The 19,734-nt window shown below is 39.8% G+C and overlaps 1 protein-coding gene across 2 annotated transcripts in view; it reads right to left on the bottom strand.

Annotated features, from left to right (window-relative positions):
* Window positions 1-19,734, bottom strand: part of REEP3 (receptor accessory protein 3) — a 99,443-nt gene that overhangs the window by 16,361 nt on the left and 63,348 nt on the right. The window contains exons 1-4 of one of the 2 annotated variants that reach the window (XM_061405108.1): window positions 9,429-9,449; window positions 7,180-7,256; window positions 3,789-3,909; window positions 3,498-3,611 (exon numbers count right to left, since the gene is read on the bottom strand). In XM_061405108.1, coding sequence (XP_061261092.1) covers window positions 3,498-3,611; window positions 3,789-3,909; window positions 7,180-7,247 — 303 coding nt within the window. In that variant the 5' untranslated portion in view covers window positions 7,248-7,256; window positions 9,429-9,449. Of the gene's footprint in view, window positions 1-3,497; window positions 3,612-3,788; window positions 3,910-7,179; window positions 7,257-9,428; window positions 9,450-19,734 lie in introns of those variants that run through there. The other variant, XM_061405109.1, reaches the window with a different exon arrangement.

The raw sequence follows: 19,734 nt of genomic DNA, 5'->3' as shown, positions 1-19,734 counted from the left end.
GGAGTTTTAAAAGTCAGTTTTTACCCCTTCATTTGATATGTAAGAACATGGATACTTGGAGAGATCAGTGCAGATGACTGCCCTAAATCTCATGGCTAATTAGGACAGAAGCAGGGCTAAAAAATGCTGACAACTCAACTGCTACAGAATTCAACTTTCATTATAACATTGTGCTTAGATTGCAAAGAAAAAAAAATATGATCTTTCTTCTCCATTGTCTAAAGAAGGGCTCTCTTTTTTTATACAGATGATACTAAGCAGCTGAATCTCCTCAAATTCTTTCACAAACAGAAAGCCATTAAAACAGACAGCAAGATGTCAGGATTTCTGACCTAACTGTCGTTATTTACAGTCAATAAGATTTCAGAAATTTTAACTGTAAGGCTCTCATTTCTGTGATAATTGATTTCTTTAAAAAATAATATCTGCTAAAGAATTCACCAAGAAAAGGCTGCTAGAGAAAATCCTAAGAGGCGCTTAATACGACTAACAGTTCTCTTCTTCCTCTGTCCTTCATTCAGCAGGAGTGTTGCTCGTCTGTACAAAAGCCGCCGGCATTTCCCATGTGAAAGCTATGGGACACTGAACATCCTCAGCAAAATCCTTGAAGCTCCTTCATATGTTTGTGCTTTGCTCAGCCAAAATAAACTTGTACACTGACCTTGTGAACAGATGCCGGGTAATGAGGTCATAGAGCTGAGTAACATTTTCAGAAAATTGCTTTACGGTGTAATAAATGTTCTGATTAGATTCCTAGTTTCATCTTTAACATGCTCAGGTGGTTCAGCTTGGGAAGCCTAGCCGGGGGTATTGCCAGTCTTTAAAGGTCACACTGAGAGTTCAGTATTTTTAGTCTGAAAGATATTTTTAACAAACCATATATTGTAAAAAAAAAAAAAAAAAAAGTTTAATAATTCTCAAGTCTTACTATTAGCTTTCCTGCAGTTTCTCCTTAAAAACTTGACCTATTTCCTATTTCGGTTTCAATTTATTCTTCAGTAGGAAATGTCTGGTTCAGTGATTCTTCCATCACAGTCAGTGCCTTTCCTTGACATCTCTAGAGATGAAACTAATTTCCCCTACCTTAAAGTAGGCACAGTAAAACTTGAGGCAAATAGTGTTAACATTATGCTGTGTTCAGCATATTTAATGACCATCTCTAATGAATAAAATCCAGTATGGTTGATGCCAACATTCCTCTGCTCATTGGGAGAATGATGAGGGTTGCCTCATCATATCAAGTTCACTATACACAGTGAACTTGATAACAAAAGGATCACAAGATCACAAGCGAAAAGAGAGAATTCCAAAGTGAATTCAAGTTACAGTGGGTTTGTTTTGCAGTGGTAACTTAGATAATTTTTATGCTGTTTCTTGCCTTTGAAGTGGGGAAGTGGTTTTGTTAAATATATAAATAAAGACAAGCAATATATCACAAAGAAGCTAAAGAAATATAGGTATGGGATCACTTTTATAGTCTTTCTACAAAAAGGTGTTTCAGTAAGATAATGCTTATTTTACCTTTATTTTTTTTTGTCTGTACCCTGAGGCTTTGGGATCTTAGTTCCCTGACCAGGGACTGAACCCTGGCCCTTGCAGTGAAAGCACGGAATCCTCACCACTGGACCACCAGGGAATTACTAGATAATGCTTTTTTTAATAGTGGAGGGCAAGGGGTAGGCTCTAAGCAACCAAATATGAGATAAAATTTTCAGTTAGTAGATACAGATATTCAGCTTGACAGTAGTGGCCTGAAAGGGTAGGGACTGTATCTGTTTTGTTCATTGCTGCATCCCAAGCACCTACCATACAGTAGGCATTAGATACAAACCTAGATGGTCAATACACTAAATATCTTTAAATAAACATATAGGATGTTAAATACCAGTGGCAGCAAAGTATGTATAAAATAAAAATAAATGAAGGAATGAGGAAAGATAATCCGGTTGGGGTTTCTGGTTCCTCATGTAGAGGTTGGAAGTAGTAAGTCAAAATAAAATAAATATCCCACAAAACAGTTACGAGTCTCACAGAGTAGGTAGGATTATAAACCATATTTAAGTGTTGAAGTGAACCGGGCAAATGAGATTTGTGTGCGTCTATGTTTCCTAACGGAGAAGGTGATGGCACCCCACTCCAGTACTCTTGCCTGGAAAATCCCATGGACGGAGGAGCCTGGTGTGCTGCAGTCCAGGGGGTTGCTAAGAGTCGGACACGACTGAGCGACTTCACTTTGACTTTTCACTTTCATGCATTGGAGAAGGAAATGGCAACCCACTCCAGTGTTCTTCCCTGGAGAATCCCAGGGATGGGGGAGCCTGGTGGGCTGCCGTCTATGGGGTCGCACAGAGTTGGACACGACTGAAGTGACTTAGCAGCAGCATGTTTCCTAAAACTGCTCTAAAATGTCTAAAAACTAAATTTCAGCATCAAAAATTGGGAATACAGACACATAAAATGTCTATATTCCTAAACAACTTTTGATGCTGAAACTTAGTTTTTAGTTTTTTGCCACAGAATCCAGTTGAATGTTGTTTTTAAGTATGGAAAATTCAGAAAGCATCTTCTTGGGGGTGTAAATAAATAACTTGTACTTGATTTGTGATGCTAAATAATGCTAAATTTTATAACAAAGAAAGCAAGAAACCTTTGGTCCCCTCTCTCCATCCCCCTTCAGGCAACCACTTTAAAACCTCTACTTTCTTACGCAGCAGACCAGGACTTGAGTTCTGCTCTGCCTCATTTTCTCCTCCCTGCCATCCTCCCAAAGCAGAAGTTAAGTAAAAGGCTGATGTTATTTGGAAAGTCACACTCAGAACTTTCTGAAGCTGAAACCTATTTTCTTTCCACATACTACACACCAAAACCAATAATGCCATGGGATTTAAAATCAACCACACTAATTACTACATGCAAAGAAATCCAAAAGCCATAATGCGAATTTTCACATAAGGCATTCCTTTGATAATTTGGCTTGCAAAACACAACACATGACATTAGTAATTGGCTAAGTAAAATCTTAAGTTTTAAGAGCAGAAATTTTTCATGCCTTATTTTGAATAATCAGTTACCTCAAATTGGTTGAAGTATGGGTGCAGAAGTAAGCCAGAAATCCTACCAAGATAGTGCCATGGAGAGATAGAGGGGAAAAAAACACCAAAGACAAAGAAAGAATGGTCATCTTTACTAAAGGTTATTTACTCAAAACTATTTTAAGGTTATAAAGTAGGAAGATTACGGCAAAATGACATTTTCCCAGTATGTTTTATTTACTATCTCTCATTCTGTCATCAATTAAGAGTTCAAAATATCTAACAATTATAGAAGACGTGTTAAAATATCTTTAAAACAGTCTACTTGTTGTTTTCTAACATTAAAAAAATAAACAGAAGGTAAGTTTGTGCCAAAATTTATAATGATCTGAAATAAAAAGCCACCCTACTTTGTTCACTGGCAATTTGACACTGGATTAAAAACAAAGGTAAATAGAAAATTACCTTCACTGCTGCAGTGACGGCAGCAGTAGCTGCTAAATTTAAACCTTGCCGCCCAAAGTTTACCATAGTTTCATAGCCTCGTTCTTTTGCTTGGACAATATAATCATCAATTTCCTGGAAAAAAAAATCAAGTTTGTAGAATATTAATTTTATTTAAAAAGAATGTCAAGAAGCTGAAAACTAGGACTTTCTCCCCTAATATAATAGTTTCACTCATTTTATAGCATGCAACATGTGATGATGAAACACATTTCTAACAAATGAGTTGTGGAAATAATTTATACATCTTACCCTTTCCTTTGAAGAAAGTAGTGGATGAAGGAATTTTCTGTATATTAAACTTGCTCCTCTGGTATAAGGAGAGAGTAGCCATATGACAAAAGCAATCTTAAGCTCATAGTAGAGGGGGAACCTGACAAGAAAATATTTGAAAAGGATGCTGGTGAAAATAAAACTACAGACAATGAGGAAATCATACACAAAATTTTTTTTAAAGTTCAGTCACTGTGTTACGCTTTCACAGGTAAGAAGTTGTGATCAGGAAAACAACTATGTTTGAACTGACAAATTAATCTCACTAATTATATAGGTCAGAGCAGCCTATCCCCTCGCAGAGATTCTAGTTCAAAGTTGTTCCATTCATGTACATTTTTTTTTAAAAAACTGTTTACTTTTTGGCTGCACCCTCTGCGGATGTTGGATCTTAGACCAGGGATCAAACCTGCACCCCTTGCATTGGAAGGAGAGTCTTAACCACTGGACAGCCAAGGAAGTTCCAAGACTGCTCTCTATAGACAAAGTCAGACAAACTGCCAAACTAACTGGAGCAGTTCAGAGAGGTCATTCAGTTCAGGTTCAGTTCAGTTCAGTCGCTCAGTCACGTCCGACTCTTTGCGACCCCATGGACTGCAGCACGCCAGGCCTCCCTGTCCATCACCAACTCCCGGAGTTCACTCAAACTCATGCTCATTGAGTCAGTGATGCCATCCAACCATCTCATCCTCTGTTTTCCCCTTTTCTTCCCGCCTTGAATCTTTCCGAGCATCAGGGTCTTTTCAAATGAGTCAGTTCTTTGCATCAGGTGGCCAAAGTATTGGAGTTTCAGCTTCAGCATCAGTCTTTCCAATGAATATTTAGGACTGATTTCCTTTAGGATGGACTGGTTGGATCTCCTTGCAGTCCAAGAGTCTTCTTCAACACCACAGTTCAAAAGCATCAATTCTTCGGCACTCAGCTTTCTTTATAGTCCAACTCCCACATCCATACATGACCACTGGAAAAACCATAGCCTTGACTAGACGGACCTTTGTTGGCAGAGTTCATTAAAAGTATCTAACCAGGACAGTAAGGTGCACCCACCCTGTCTGCAGAGCCTAGCTGCCATGGCATAGCGGGACATACCTCCCAAGTGTTAGGTGTGTTTTTAAGCATTTATAAGCTCCAAGTGTGCAATGTTACCCCATATGCACATCTCCTTCTCTTAGAGCTCCCAGAAAACGTCCCCTCCAATTTCATTTGGCCAGAAGTGCAGCACTTGACAGACCTAAATCGTTCACTTGGAAGGAGAAAGGAATTGCCATTGTGGTAACCTGGAAATTAGGCTTATATACCCGTGCCCCTTCCCACTGGGGTTTTTCAGCATCTTCTCCCATAGGCTGACTACACTTCCTCAAGCAAGGACCGTGGGTTTAGTCATGTGACTTGCTCTGGGCAACAGAATGTGAGTGCAACATATGTTAAATGCAAAGAAAAGCTTTAAATGTCACTTGACTCCCTCACTTCAACACCCCCCAACCTCTTGCTTTCAAATTCTGCTTTCTGTCGTGAGGATATCTGCTTCTTCAGGCTTGGTCCATGAACAAGAAGACACTTAAAACTGAGCTGAGCCCAGCAAGGCTGGCAGCTGACCATTTGTCTTCATGTACCCTGAGCAAGAAATGAATGTTTGTTTTTTAACCCATTGTGCTTAGGGTGGTTTGTTGCCATAGCAAAAGTTAAGTAACACAGCACAAGGGAACAAGCATCCTGTGGTCTATGCATTACTAAGGTACGTGATAAAAAATCTGGGCTCTTCTGATGAGACAGGTAGGCAGGGGGCAGTGAGGACCGACTACTGTATAGACGATGAAGGGTTTCTGCACAGTGCAGCTACAGAGGAGTCTCTGGACTTCCGTTGCTCATGACAAGTTTTTTCTACCTTATTTACTTTTTAATAGTGTATATATGTACATTTGCAACCGGAAAAACAGAGATGCATTTAAAGAGAGAACATGGAAACTTCAAGACACCTAGCTTGGTTTAGAATCTGTTCTGCCACTTAAAAACAAACAAACAAACAAAAAACCCTTCCAAACCCCTTTACCAAAACATAACAGATAAATGAACTGTGGGACAGAAGGAGGAAGAGAAAGATGGATGCAGATACAGAGAAGTTGATACATAAGGGCTGATTGTGAAGAACATTTAAGTCTCATGACTTCTATTTTTTCTGAGCCATCCAATGTGACCTAGTGTGCTATGAGAATATGATGAGACTTACAAAGTCAGAAAGACAGTTAAAGCAGAGAACAGTAAAGATTTGAAACAGAAACAGGAGGGAATGGAAGAAGCCAATGACCAAAAGCAAGTAAAAGGAATGGTGACTTTCAAATTGATACCTATATGAGCAACTGATTGATGTCTTTTCAGCTCAGTTGGTAGCCTGGGTAAAGAAGAGAAGAGGAGTGTGGTTGGGCTGATCTAAGTTGGGGGTTTATGCAGCAAGGGTGGTTGAAGATAGTGGCAAGGTAGTAAATGTTTAGAGTTTGGAAAAAACGACTTCTCCAAGTGATGGCAAGGTATAGTTGGAAATATACTCCTGAAATACAGCACAATGAGACTCAGGTTGTTCCACTAAGTATGACTTCTCAGTAAAATGTTTGATCCTTGAGGATAGAAACATGTTTCAATTCTGCCTCATGCTGTTTGGAATAGGGCAGTCCAGGAGCTGGTGTTGGGAGCGGGTGGTAGCCATGTGGACTTGATGTCATCCAGTTTGAATGTTTGTGGATGAGAATTTTAAGGATGGGAGGGAAGTGCTAAAATCAGAAGCTGTGGGCTTCAAAAGGGGAGTTTGCTTAGGAAATACTAATAAAGCAAAAATAGTGTGAAGTCATCAGCGTGTGGAAAAAAGATGACAACCAAGTTTTCTCTGTTCCGAGATCCTGGGACATGTGTGGGAGAAGGGTGGGAGGAAGCGGCATGTGGGCAGGAGGATTAACTGCCTTTACGTGGGGGATTCCATAAGGAAGGTAACGTCCTTGTGGGGAAACCAGCTAAAGGAAATGATGCAATGGATAATTAGGTAGACTGACGAAATTCATTTAGTTAGGGATGGATTTCCTTGGTGGTCCAGTGGTTAAGACTCCTCCTTGCACTGCAGGGGACACGAGTTTGATCCCTGTTTGGGGAACTAAGATCCCACATGCCACAGAGCAACTAAGCCCACGTGTCACAAGGAAAGATCCCCCACGATGCAACAAAGATCTCACGCGCTGCAACTAAGACATGACATAGACAAATAAACAAAAATTTTAAACATTTATTTTAAAAACATCTCTTAGTTAACAGCAAGAGCAGGATAAGAACACAGAACGCCAGATAAGAGTCTACATTATGGACATTTCTCAATGCTAGAACTTACCAAGCGACTGTTTGATCTGCTACTGTTTCAATTACAGTATACAGGGCAAAGACAATCCAGTACATCATCCATCGAACCTGCAAATAATAAAAATACTTATGAAATAATAGACCAAAATTATTTGAGACTCTGAAGAGTCGTATATATCATACACAGTATGTTGGATTAAATGAAGAAGGCGATGGTTTAATTCTCAACAGGTTTTATGTCTGACTTCCTCACGTCACCACATCAGTTGTCCTGGGATACAAGAATTGAAGGATAACAAACCTCTAGGCTTAATACAGTATAATGTAGGAACCTAAATGAAAAATAGGACATATTTTTCTTAACCGGAGGAAAATTCTTTAAAAGATCTTATTACATGCTTCTTTATGAAGACTGCTGCTGCTGCTAAGTCACTTCAGTCGTGTCCGACTGTGTGTGACCCCATAGACGTCAGCCCACCAGGCTCTCCTGCCCCTGGGATTCTCCAGGCAAGAACACTGGAGTGGGCTGCCATTTCCTTCTCCAATGCATGAAGGTGAAAAAGTGAAAGTGAAGTCGCTCAGTTGTGTCCGACTCTTAGCGACCCCATGGACTGTAACTGTTTAATTATTATAGAAACTATATAGTATGATATGACCATATTTAATCTTTATTAGTCTTTTAAATATCGGAGAAGGCAATGGCACCCCACTCCAGTACTAATGGACTAAGAGTAATTCAGGATATTTTTACCTCTTGTCTGGACTAGAGCATCCTATAAGGTCCCTGAGACTCTGTGTCTCTGCAGCAATCCTTCTCACAGAATGGTGCCATATTCATTTTTCTTGAACTCATTCTCACAAATTTATTCCTTTCTACCTCCCTAAGTACACAGACTCTTTTATCACTCACATAGGTTGGATTTTCGTTAAGGGTTAAAATCTCTGCTTTCTCACCAACACAAAAAATCATCCGACTATAGGCCAGAGACTGTGCTAAGAGCATCACATATATTAATTCACTTATCCCCCACAATAGCATTATGAAATATACTACATAAGTATATAATTATAAGGAACTGGTGGCACAGAGAGGTATTCAAGTTCATTTAGCCAGAATTTGAATCCCGGCTGCCTGACTCTCGAATTGGTGCTATTATCCAGTTTTACCCATGGACAGAAAGGAATGTGAGGAATTGCTGAATGTGAGGTCCAAGAATAACCACTACTTCCCTATTCTCATCACAATAAGATGACAGAAAAAAAAATTAGGTCTCTATAATTAGTTAAAAAATTGACCTATTTAGTTTTAATACAGATGCTTCTTTGGGTATTTTATAAATATGAAACTGTAACTCAGGTAGCTTTAACAGTTTTCTGTTTGGAAAAATCAATTAATAACAGCCAGGAATAACTTTTGAAACAATGTGTTGTGACAGATGAAGAGTAATTTACCTTGTGTGTGTGTGTGTGTGTGTGTGTGTGTATCTGACTCGTGACCCCACAGAATATAGCCCACCAGGCTCCTCTGTTCATGGGATTTCTCAGAAAAGAATACTGGAGTGGGTTCCCATTTCCTTCTTTAGGGGATCTTCCCAACCCAGGGATTGAACCCATGTCTCCTGCACTGCAGGCAGATACTTTACCATTGAGCCACCTGGGAAGCCCAATTTACTTCACTTAAGAGCTTAAAAAACTGCCTGAAGCAAATAGCACATTGCTGCTGCTGCTAAGTCGCTTCAGTCGTGTCCGACTCTGTGTGACCCCATAGACGGCAGCCCACCAGGCTCTCCCGTCCCCAGGATTCTCCAGGCAAGAACACTGGAGTGGGTTGCCATTTCCTTCTCCAGTGCATAAAAGTGAAAAGTGAAAGTAAAGTCACTCAGTCGTGCCCGACTCTTCGCGACCCCATGGACTGCAGCCTACTAGGCTCCTCCATCCATGGGATTTTCCAGGCAAGAGTACTGGAGTGGGGTGCCATTGCCTTCTCCAAAATGGCACATTATCTACATTTAAAATACAATGAAACCGATTTATGATTATCATCTCAAATTAACAAAAAAGTTAGACTAAATATTCTCTTCAGTTTTTCACTTTTCATGAGTTACTTTACTCCCTCACTGCCGCCAATTCCAAGCTTTTTGTCCCAGTATGGAGATTTTTTTCCAGGGTTAAAATCCTATGTGTTTTCTCTTGCTGCCCTCTTTTAAAAGCAAAGTGAGGCTCTCACACAAATTCATTCATTTAGCCTTTCCAAATCAAACATTAATTTAGTACTTTTACCTTTCAACTGTATTCACAAGGTTATCCTCTCAAAAAGAAATGAAAGGGAAAAACCTGGAAACAAAACAGTGCACTTTTATAAGGCTAGAAGGGACCCTGGAGGTGATCAAGTTTTTTTGAACTAAACAAGCCTTTATTGAAAACCACTGTGAAACAATTACAAAAAAACACACACCCTGCTCTTGTTGGCCCTTCCATTCTACTCACTGTAGGACTCTTGAGGAGACTCTAAGAAATCCCAGTGCTCCATGGGGCAGAGTTCAAAAATAAATAACACGGCAAACTCCTCTCCTTTTACTGAGGGCCAAAATAAGTAAGTTGTGCAAGAGGCTGAGCTGGGAAATGGGCACAGGGCCATAGTCTACAATGAAGCCTGAAAAAGGCAGATTTTCAAACAAGAGGTTGCTGTCAGGTCAATCTTTTCATTTCTCTCTCTCTCCCTCCTGCACTCAGCACAAGGATTTCAGTGTAAACCTTACCACCTTCTTTCCTGGGAGAGTGGCAGCGTAAGTTAACTGGTCTCTCCCATAGGAACTTTAGGAAACTTTCAGAAAAATAAATGATTTAAGTTAGTTATTTTTTCACTATTTTGTATTTTCATCATTTTACTATTTCACAACCCTCATTATGGCTGTGATCTTCCAAATGGATAAGAACGAAAAACAACACTCCACAAATAGTCATGATTTACCCAATAGAGTTGAACAGTATGGGTAGTTAATGTTTGGTGATACTCTCTGAAATACTAGTTCTCAAATAGACTTGAGCTGCTAGAGTCCCATACATTCAAAAAGCACTTTGACTTCAGTAAAGTCAAGTACTTACCCAGTTTTCAAATTCATTTTATTTGTTTTTGTTAATTTTTGGCTGTGCCGGGTATTAGTTGTGCCACGTGAGCTCTTGGTTGCAGCGTGTGGGATCTAGTTCCTTGACCAGGGATAGAACCTGTGCCCCCTGCATTGACAGCACAGAGTCTTAGCCACTGGATCATCAGAGAAGTTCCTCAAATTCATTTAAAACCCACCAAATATATAAGTGCTTTCACATATATAATGTTTAACTCTAAAAAAAAAAAAAAAGACTATATTTATTTAGGTTGTGAGAATATTAAATAATGCCAAAAATTTAAAGAGGAGAAAAGAAGAGAAAGAAGGTTCTTTTTAGTTAAAAAACAACAAACTATACAATTAATAGTGTATTCCTGGTCATTTTCCTGTGGTATTGGCTCAATTTTATATAAGCAAAACTCCATGGTTCTCATTTATCTTTAACGAATATATTCTTTGACAATCTGCTCTCATAAATGTCTGTATTTTTTTGTTTTCCTTATTAGAAATACGGACCTTAACAATAATTGAATTAATAATTAAATGAATGCAGGGAGTGTGTGTTATTCATGTGAGCAAGTATGAAGAAAGTTAACCTTGAAAAGATATTGCTTTCTTTTTCCTATTAATGGATTTGGTTGGGATTTTACACCAAATGATTACTCAGCAAACCTTTTATTAAAACTATACCTCAAGGCTGCTCAGCCTACTCTTTAAGGTCTAGCCCAAAGAAAATAACAGAATGACGTCAAGGTCAAAAAGAAGGGAAGAAAGAAAAGAGCAATACACAAAATGATAATTAAAAATATGTTAAGGTAAAATATTCTTTAGATGAACAGAAAACATCAATAACAAAATGTAGTACTAAAACCAAAAAACTGGTAGGAAAACAATGCAAACTGATAATCTCTTGATTGTATATAACCAAATCTAATAGAAATAAATGCTATTAAAATGTTATGCAAATAAAAGTCAGTAACTTAACAGGCAGCTGTAATATATCATAATCCACCTTTAAAGTTACAGGAAAAAAAATTTATGTTAAGAAAGTGGGAACAAATTCTATTACTTTCCAGTTCAGAAACAATTGGTAAAATCAACAAACCAATGTTTAGATATCTTCATGAGAACAATGAATAAGAAGGCTGCTCAAAAAGTCCACAAACAAATGGTGGAGAAGGTGTGGCGAGAAGGGAACCCTCCTACACTGTTGGTGGGAATGTAAACTGGTACAGCCACTATGGAGAACAGTATGGAGGTTTCTTAAAAAACTACAAATAGAGGTACCATATGACCCCGCAATCCCACTCCTGGCATATATCCAGAGAAAAATATGATCCGAAAGGATACATGCCCTCCAGTGTTCACTGCTGCACTGTTTACAATAGCAAAGACATGGAAGCGACCGGAATGTCCATCGACAGAGGGACGGACAAAGAAGGCGAGGTACAAACATACTCAGCCGTTACAAAGAGTGCAATAATGCCATTGCAGCAACGTGGAAGGACCTAGAGAGTGTCACACTGAGTGAAGTTAAGTCCGACAGAGAAGGAGAGATATCGTATGACATCCCTTATATGTGGACTCTAGAAAGAAATGATATGAATGAACCTATTTATAATACAGAAAGAGACTCACAGACTTAGAAAACGAACTTATGGTTGCCGAGGGTGGGGGGAAAGGGATAATTAGGGAGTTTGGGAAGGTCATGTACACATTGCTATATTTAAAATGGATAACCAACAAGAACATATTGTATTAAAAAAAAAAAGAACAAGAAGAAAGTTTTTTCTTTACTCAACTCAAAAAGCTTTACTCAACTTTTTCTTAAAAGTCTTTTTGACCCCAGGGAATTGAATTATCCAACAAGGTCGAGCTTATGAGCACTAAGATGGGTACATACACACACACATATCCTACTTTTGGTTCATCTTTCAAATAAAACATAATTTAGACAATTCCTAAGGACTCAGGTGGGATCATTACATAGAATACTCATTGATATAGCTGTAATAAGCTCTACCTACTTCACGTCATGGGACTAGAAACAGGAACCTAACAGCTACTGTCCTCAAGGATTTAACATTTTACTGGAGAGAAAAACAAGTAAATAACAGTGATAAACAAAATGTTCTGCTGTTTTTACTGCATTAAACACCCTAGTTCCCAGTATGAGTCAAGAGTACAAGAGTTTGAGGAAAGCTTATTAAAGGGACTATTTATACAGTTGTGGGTGAAGTTCAAGAAAACCAATAAAGAATAACAGTCACCCTTGAGCTAGAGACAGCAGGAACCGGCATTACTTGCCTGGTGTGAAGAAGGGTGGACGGGGACAGGTTTACTGGAATCCAGACAGGGTAACCATCAATGTGTGGCCTCAGGGGGACACTCACAGCAACCCCTGGTGGCAGGGAGGAAGCCAGGAGAACCGTAATCTGACCTCACGCTCAGCCAGCCTTCTGATTTTCTGCAGGAGTCTCTCATGAGCCAAACCCAAAGGGAAGTCAGAAATGACGCAACCTGTATGGATCAGCCTCCTGGGCCCTAAGCAAGGCAAAGAAAGGTGGGACGTGGAGGAGAAACTCCACTGAGGGGCAGGTGGTAGGTCCCAGCACTATGCAGCCTCTCAACTCTTGGAAATATATCAGCAATCAAAATCATTCCTCGCCACTTCCACAGACACCTCACCAGTCCAGACGACGATCATCTCCTGTCCGGATTATTCTCACTGTGTCCTAAGTGATCATTCTGCTTCTCTGGGTCTTTTTGCATACGTCACTCAGAGTGTCTCCTTCGAGAGCAGGTCACTGTTGTTATTGTTCAGTCACTAAATAGTGTTCAACTCTTTGTGAACCCATGACCTGCAGCACGCCAGGCTTCCCTGTCCGTTACCACCTCCTGGAGTTTGTTCAAATTCACGTCCATTGAGTTGATGATGCCATCCAACCATTTCATCCTCTGTCGTCCCCTTCTCCTCCTGTCCTCAATCTTCCCCAGCTTCAGGGTCTTTTCTAATGAGCTGGCTTATCACACCAGGTGGCCAAAGTATTGGAACTTCAGCTTCAGCATCCATCCTTCCCATGAATAGTCAGGACTGATTTCCTTTAGGATTGACTGGGACTCTCAAGAGTCTTCTCCAACACCACAGTTCAAAAGCATCAATTCTTAGGCGCTCAGCCTTCTTCACGGCCCAACTCTCACATCTGGACATGACTACTGGACTACATGGTCATTCCTCTGCTAAAACTCCTCTGTTGGCCCCCATCAGAATTCTTACATTGGCCTACCAGGCCCTGCGGTTCTGGCTGCAGCTGCCTCTCTGGCCTCATCTGCTCTGTCCCTCCTCCCCCTGTTCTGCTCCAGGCACATCAGGCCCTTCTGCTATCCTTCCTGGGTGCAGATATGTTTCTGCCTCAGGGCCTTAGTACTTGCTGTTTCATGGTCTGAAATGCTCTTCCCTCAGTTATCCATGTAGATAGCTTTCTCACTTCCCTCATGTCTCTGCTCAAATATTTATCTGAGAGCACTTTCTTCACTACCCTGTTTAAAATAACAATGTCCTTCTAACTCCCTTATCATGACTTATTTTTCTCTTTAGCACATATCACAGACACGTCTAACAAATACTAAAATGCTTTCCTTGCCTTTCCTTACTAAAATGTTAATTCCAAGAGGACAAAGGTTTTATTTTGTTCTGCTCAACCCCCTGTATCTGCAGAGAAGGAGCTCAGTAAATATATGAATTGTTGAATGAATACGGAACCACACAGAGCTTAGCGTGCTCCTTTTTGTAAAGACTGCAAAAAGCTTAGACAAGAAGTAAAGACATGACAATTGAATATAAAGGAGTCTTTCGAGGCCTGGTTTAAAAAGAAAAATGGGGGGAATAAAAAATAGCATGAGGCTAAATAAAAGCATGCTTATAGCCTCAAGGATTGAACATTTTACTGGAGAGATAATGAGATTCAAATTACGAGGAAGCAGGAATACTTAATGGGAGCAAGAACTTGTATGAGATAGACAAGAATAAGATGAGAAAGAAGAGTGAGATTAAGAAGCTGGGGTGCATCTTCCTCTGAAATAGAATCAAAAGGAGAGTGGCCATATTGGGAAGAGGCTGAAGTGGTTCATAGGTGAGGACCTCTGTCTTTACTCTGCAGTAGGAGGGCAGGTCATCTTTAACGCTGGGGATGGGTGGGAAGGAGAGTGGATTTCAAAAGAGTAGTAAAGATTTATGAAATTTGTTTATATGGATGGAATAGGGATCTGCCTAGGGTAGAGATGGAATAGATTATGTGACCAACCATGCCCTCTGCTTCTCTGGGTGTCAGAGAGAGGTGGCTGCAATGAAAGGTCTAGGATGGTGAAACAGGACAGGGTGGAGGTGACAGCTTGCTGTTCATAAAAAGGCAAATAACAGAGGCTGGCTGGGGAGTCACCCAGCCAGAGCCAGCGCTTCTCAGTCCATTTCTGAAAGAGGTAGGGCCATGTGTCCAGTTCCCGCCAATAGAATATTAGCTGAGGCTTTTGGGAAATGAGTGTCTCTCCCCACAGGCTCTTCTCTTGTCCTGTGGCTGGGAAGGCAGGGAGCAGAGTAACCTTGGAATCTACATATTACAGATGGGCAGAGCCCTATTTCTTACGGTTGCTTGAGAAACATTTCTTGATGAAGTCAACACTGACCTGGACTGTTATGCTAAAGACAAATGTTTTTATATTCCCTCTGCCATTGCATTTTTGTTTCAGCTTAAGAATCTTCCTTCAATGCAGGAGATGCAAGAGATGTAGGTTTGATCCTTGGGTTGGGAAGATCCCCTGGAGTAGGAAATGGCAACCCACTCCAATATTCTTGCATGGGAAATTCCATGGACAGAGGAGCCTGGCGGGCTACAGTCCGAGGGTTGTAAAGAGTCAGACATGACTGAGTGAGCAACTTACCTGCTTATTTATAATTACAGCAGCTTAGCCTACCCTAATATAAAAGGTTATCCTCTAACCTCTGTGGGGAATGCAAGAGCCATGGTTCCAGAATTAGGTGGACATCAGTCAAAGTGCTGTTGGCTGCCACCTGTGACACCACTAATGCCCTGGTTGGCACTGATGGATGCTACTACCACGATGACCTGGAAACGGAGAAGAGGAGTATCATTTTAAGAAACGCTGCCTGAGATATCCCCAGGGGACTCTCAGAAATATTGGGGGGATTCTCCTGGTGGTCCAGTGGCTAAGACTCTAAGCTCCTAATGCAGGGGGCTCAGGTTCGATCCCTGCACAGAGAACTAGACCCCACATACTACAATTAAGACCTGGGCATCCAAAAAAAAAAAAAGTATTTGAGAAGAAACTGGAAGATAGGCAAGATTGATGTTCTCATGCAGTAGACTGGGGCAAAGCCAGAGAAATATTTTTTTTAATTACTTTCATTATCCTTTGGCTAGTGTGGCCTCTACCTGTATAAATTTGTTATTGTCTGTAATGTCAGTACATATGACTTACAGAAATCCCTTGGTATTTTCAGTAGGTCAAGAAATCAGATACAGACGCTCATTAGAAATATGCATAAAGTTTAAAACAATTATATTCTGAGTGGTAAGCCAAAATATTCAGAGAGTAAAACGCATAAAAATCAGTGGGCAGACTACATGAAAAACAGTTGTTCAATGGCCTATTTTGCCGACTTTGGTTTTGTTTTCCCAAGAGTATACCTAATGATTATTATAGTACTTGGCAGAAAATAAATGTTAAGAAATATTTATTAAATTATTAGAGACCTGGGCTAACTTATGAACAATAATATAATTTCCCTCTTTTTCCTAATTATTTTGTAATAAAGTTCTTTTGAAGTGGTCACAATAAAATGGCAATCATTTATCAATCTTGGGACACACTTTCCCTACCATATTTTTCATAACTAGAGAAATGTGATGAATGTTTTTTAAAAATAAAATATTTGCAAATAAAAATTACCCAAATGAAATGTTAAAATCATTTAAATATCAAAATAAATTTATTTTTGTAAGAAAATATACTCTTATAGTTAGGCAAGTTCTTTCGAAAACAGAGTCATCTGTGATATAAAACCACAGTATCTAAAATTACTCTGGTTTATACAGTGCATGGATTAGATTATCCTACTTAACAAGCCAGTACTTGCTTTATTACTCAAAATCCAGAAGGCTTTTGTAAGACTTAGCATTTCACAAACCCAGACAGTCATGTGATAGTGTTCTTGCTTTACTCTCTCAAAGGAATTAGGATATTTTAAGCCTGAGTGAATACTGTAAAATGAATGTACTCATAGGCTAAATTTACTATCAAAAGACCATGCTCCATTTAATAGGTATGCATTTACCTATTCCTGATGCCAAAAGAAAAGTAGGCCTCATTTCATGGTTTTTAAACATTTTTCAACAAAACAAGTTTTTATGATTCAATATTCTGAGACAGAATTTGCAATGCAATTGATTTAGATCCCAGGACAAACAAGTAAGGCAAACAAAAAGTAAACCATAACTATAAAATAATCCTCCTGATTTCCATCACAGAAGTTGAGAGCAAGGCACTGGTATATTTATATTGAGGAATATCCTGTTCTGATGTGAGGCACATTGCTGAACATTCACAAGAGTTATGGAGAACTGTGGTGAGGGCATATTAATTCAAAGGCATCTTTCTCAAATTGTATCTTTACATAACTTATTCTTGCTATGCTACGAGCATTGTGGTATTATGATAACGATGACATTAACAATGCTGCTGCTGCTAAGTCACTTCAGTCGTGTCCGACTCTGTGCGACCCCATAGACGGCAGCCCACCAGGCTCCCCCGGCCCTGGGACTCTCCAGGCAGAAACACTGGAGTGGGTTGCCATTTCCTTCTCCAGTGCATGAAAGTGAAAAGTGAAAGTGAAGTCGTTCAGTCGAGTCTGACTCATCGCGACCCCATGGACTGCAGCCTACCAGGCTCCTCTGTCCATGGGATTTGCCAGGCAAGAGTACTGGAGTGGGGTGCCATCACCTTCTCCAGACATTAACAATAATGTATGTTAAATGATATTTGTTGTTCAGTCACCTGGTCATGTCTGACTCTGAGACCCCATGGACTGCAGCAGGTCAGGCCTCCCTGTCCCTCACCATCTCCTGGAGTTTGCCCAAGTTCATGTCCATTGCTTCGGTGATACCATCCAGCTATCTCATCCTCTGTCATCCCCTTCTCCTTCTGCCTTCAATCTTTCTCAGCATCAGGTCTTTTCCAGTGAGTCAGCTGTTCCCATCAGGTGACCAAATTATTGGAGCCCCAGTTTCAGCATCAGTCCTTCCAATGAGTATTCAGGGTTGATTTCCTTTAAGACTGACTGGTTTGATCTCCTTGCACCACAGTTCAAAAGCATCAATTCTTTGGTGCTCTGCCCTGTTTAAGGTCCAGCTCTCACAACCGTACGTGACCACTGGGAAGACCAAAGCATTGACTGTACAGGATCTTTGCCAGCAAAGTGATGTCTTTGCTTTTTAACACACTGTCTAGGTTTGTCATAGCTTTCCTGCCAAGAAGCAATTATCTTCGAATCTCATGACTGCAGTCACCGTCTGCAAGGATTTTAGAGCCCAAGAAGCGGAAATCTGTCACTGCTTCCACCTTTTCCCTTCTATTTGCCATGAACTGATGGGTCCAGACGCTATGATCTTAGTTTTTTTAATATTGAGTGTAAGCGAGCCTTTTCGCTCTCCTTCTTCACCCTCATCAAGAGGTTCTTTACTTCCTCTAGTTCTTTTTCGCTTTCTGCCATTAGAGTGGTATCATCCACATATCTGAAGTTGTTGATGTTTCTCCCACCAATCTTGATTCCAGCTTGTGATTCATCCAGACTGGCATTTTTCATGATGTGCTCAGCGTATTAGTTAAATAAACAGGGTGACAATAAGCAGCCTTGTGGTTTAGTTGTACTTGTGCAGGTATGACTAAATTGTACATGCACAATGACGAAAAAGCTATGTTAACTTAACACATATTACTCCGGGGCTATTACAAACAAAAGGCTTCGACATGACATAGTCATAAACCTGGATGTCAAGGCATTCCTATGCAGAAGAAGCTTTCATGGGAGGGATGAGTAAAAGAAGACATATAAATGGATAATAAGTGATTACCAGCACAATGTTTGATCCAGCATACAACTAGTAATATTTTAATATACTATATATTATTCATTTGCCTTGTATGAATGACATTTTTTCGTATCTAAAGGAAAGCCTTCCTAACTGCCTCCACCCCCTCCAAAAGTCATATATAATCTTTGTGCATATATAATCTACTTTCCTTTACAGTGTATCTGTGTAAAGGTTTGTATAACATCTGCCTCTGCCTTTTGACTATTACAACCAGTGTTGTTGATGTTCAGTTGCTAAGTCATGTCCGACTCTTTGCCACTCCATGGACTGCAGCACGCCAGGCTCCCCTGTCCTTCTTTATCTCCCAGAGTTGGCTCAAACTTGTGTCGATTGAGTCGATGATGTTATCCAACCATCTCATCCTCTGTCATCCCCTTCTCCTCCTGCCTTCAATCTTCCCCAGCTTCAGGGTCTTTTCCAATGAGTTGGCTCATCACATCAGGCAGCCAAAGTATTGGAGCTTCAGCTTCAGCATGCAACCTTCCAGTGAATATTCAGGACTGATTTCCTTTAAGGTTGATTGCTTTGATCTCCTTGCTGTCCAAGGGACTCTTGAGTCTTCTTAACCAATAGGGACTGAAACTGTCTTGTTCATCATCGTGTTCCTAGGACCTGGCCATCCCTGTGCCTAATAAACCAAATATACAGGAAGGCTTTTACTGAACAGTTTCTTAATGTTAAGGTCTGAACAATTTAAACAAATAACTCTAGACTGCAAAGAGGAATTCATAACATATAACATAATCTATTTTATCAAAGTTGTTTTCAAAGTTATCAGATATTAAACAACTTTCCAGTGTCTCTTAATTTAAGATTATTTGAATCATAGGCAATTAATGCTGGTTTTTCAGAAAAAATGAAAAATTACATATGCCTAATGATTTCAATTATAACCACACTAAGTAAATCCAGAGCATAAAATGCTAAAATATGCTTCACTGGAAAAAAAAAAAAAAAAATCCTTGCTGAGTCTGAAAAGAAACAAACACTGCTGAATTTCAGACCACCCAAAGAGAATTTTATTTTCTGACCATTAGTTATTCCCTCAAGTCAGCTCACCCAAAAGATTCATTCTACACCACATTTCAGAGACAACAGAGAGAACTTCTAATAGAGATTTCTTTAGAAACAGGATCAAGTTGAAAAGGTTTCTCTTGTTTCAGTAACATTATGCAATAATTTGGTTATTTCATAATGATTTTTCCCCATTAAAAACAAAGAGGAACAAAATGTGAGAAATCAAATAGAAAAACGCCCTTTTTTATCCAACCCAGATGGCTCGATTATGGGATTTTTCCCAGAGCTGTGCCA

The sequence above is a fragment of the Bos javanicus genome, chromosome 28, assembly GCF_032452875.1.
Source record: "Bos javanicus breed banteng chromosome 28, ARS-OSU_banteng_1.0, whole genome shotgun sequence".
Classification (NCBI taxonomy): Eukaryota; Metazoa; Chordata; class Mammalia; order Artiodactyla; family Bovidae; genus Bos; species Bos javanicus.
This window is presented reverse-complemented; position numbering and strand designations above follow the sequence as displayed.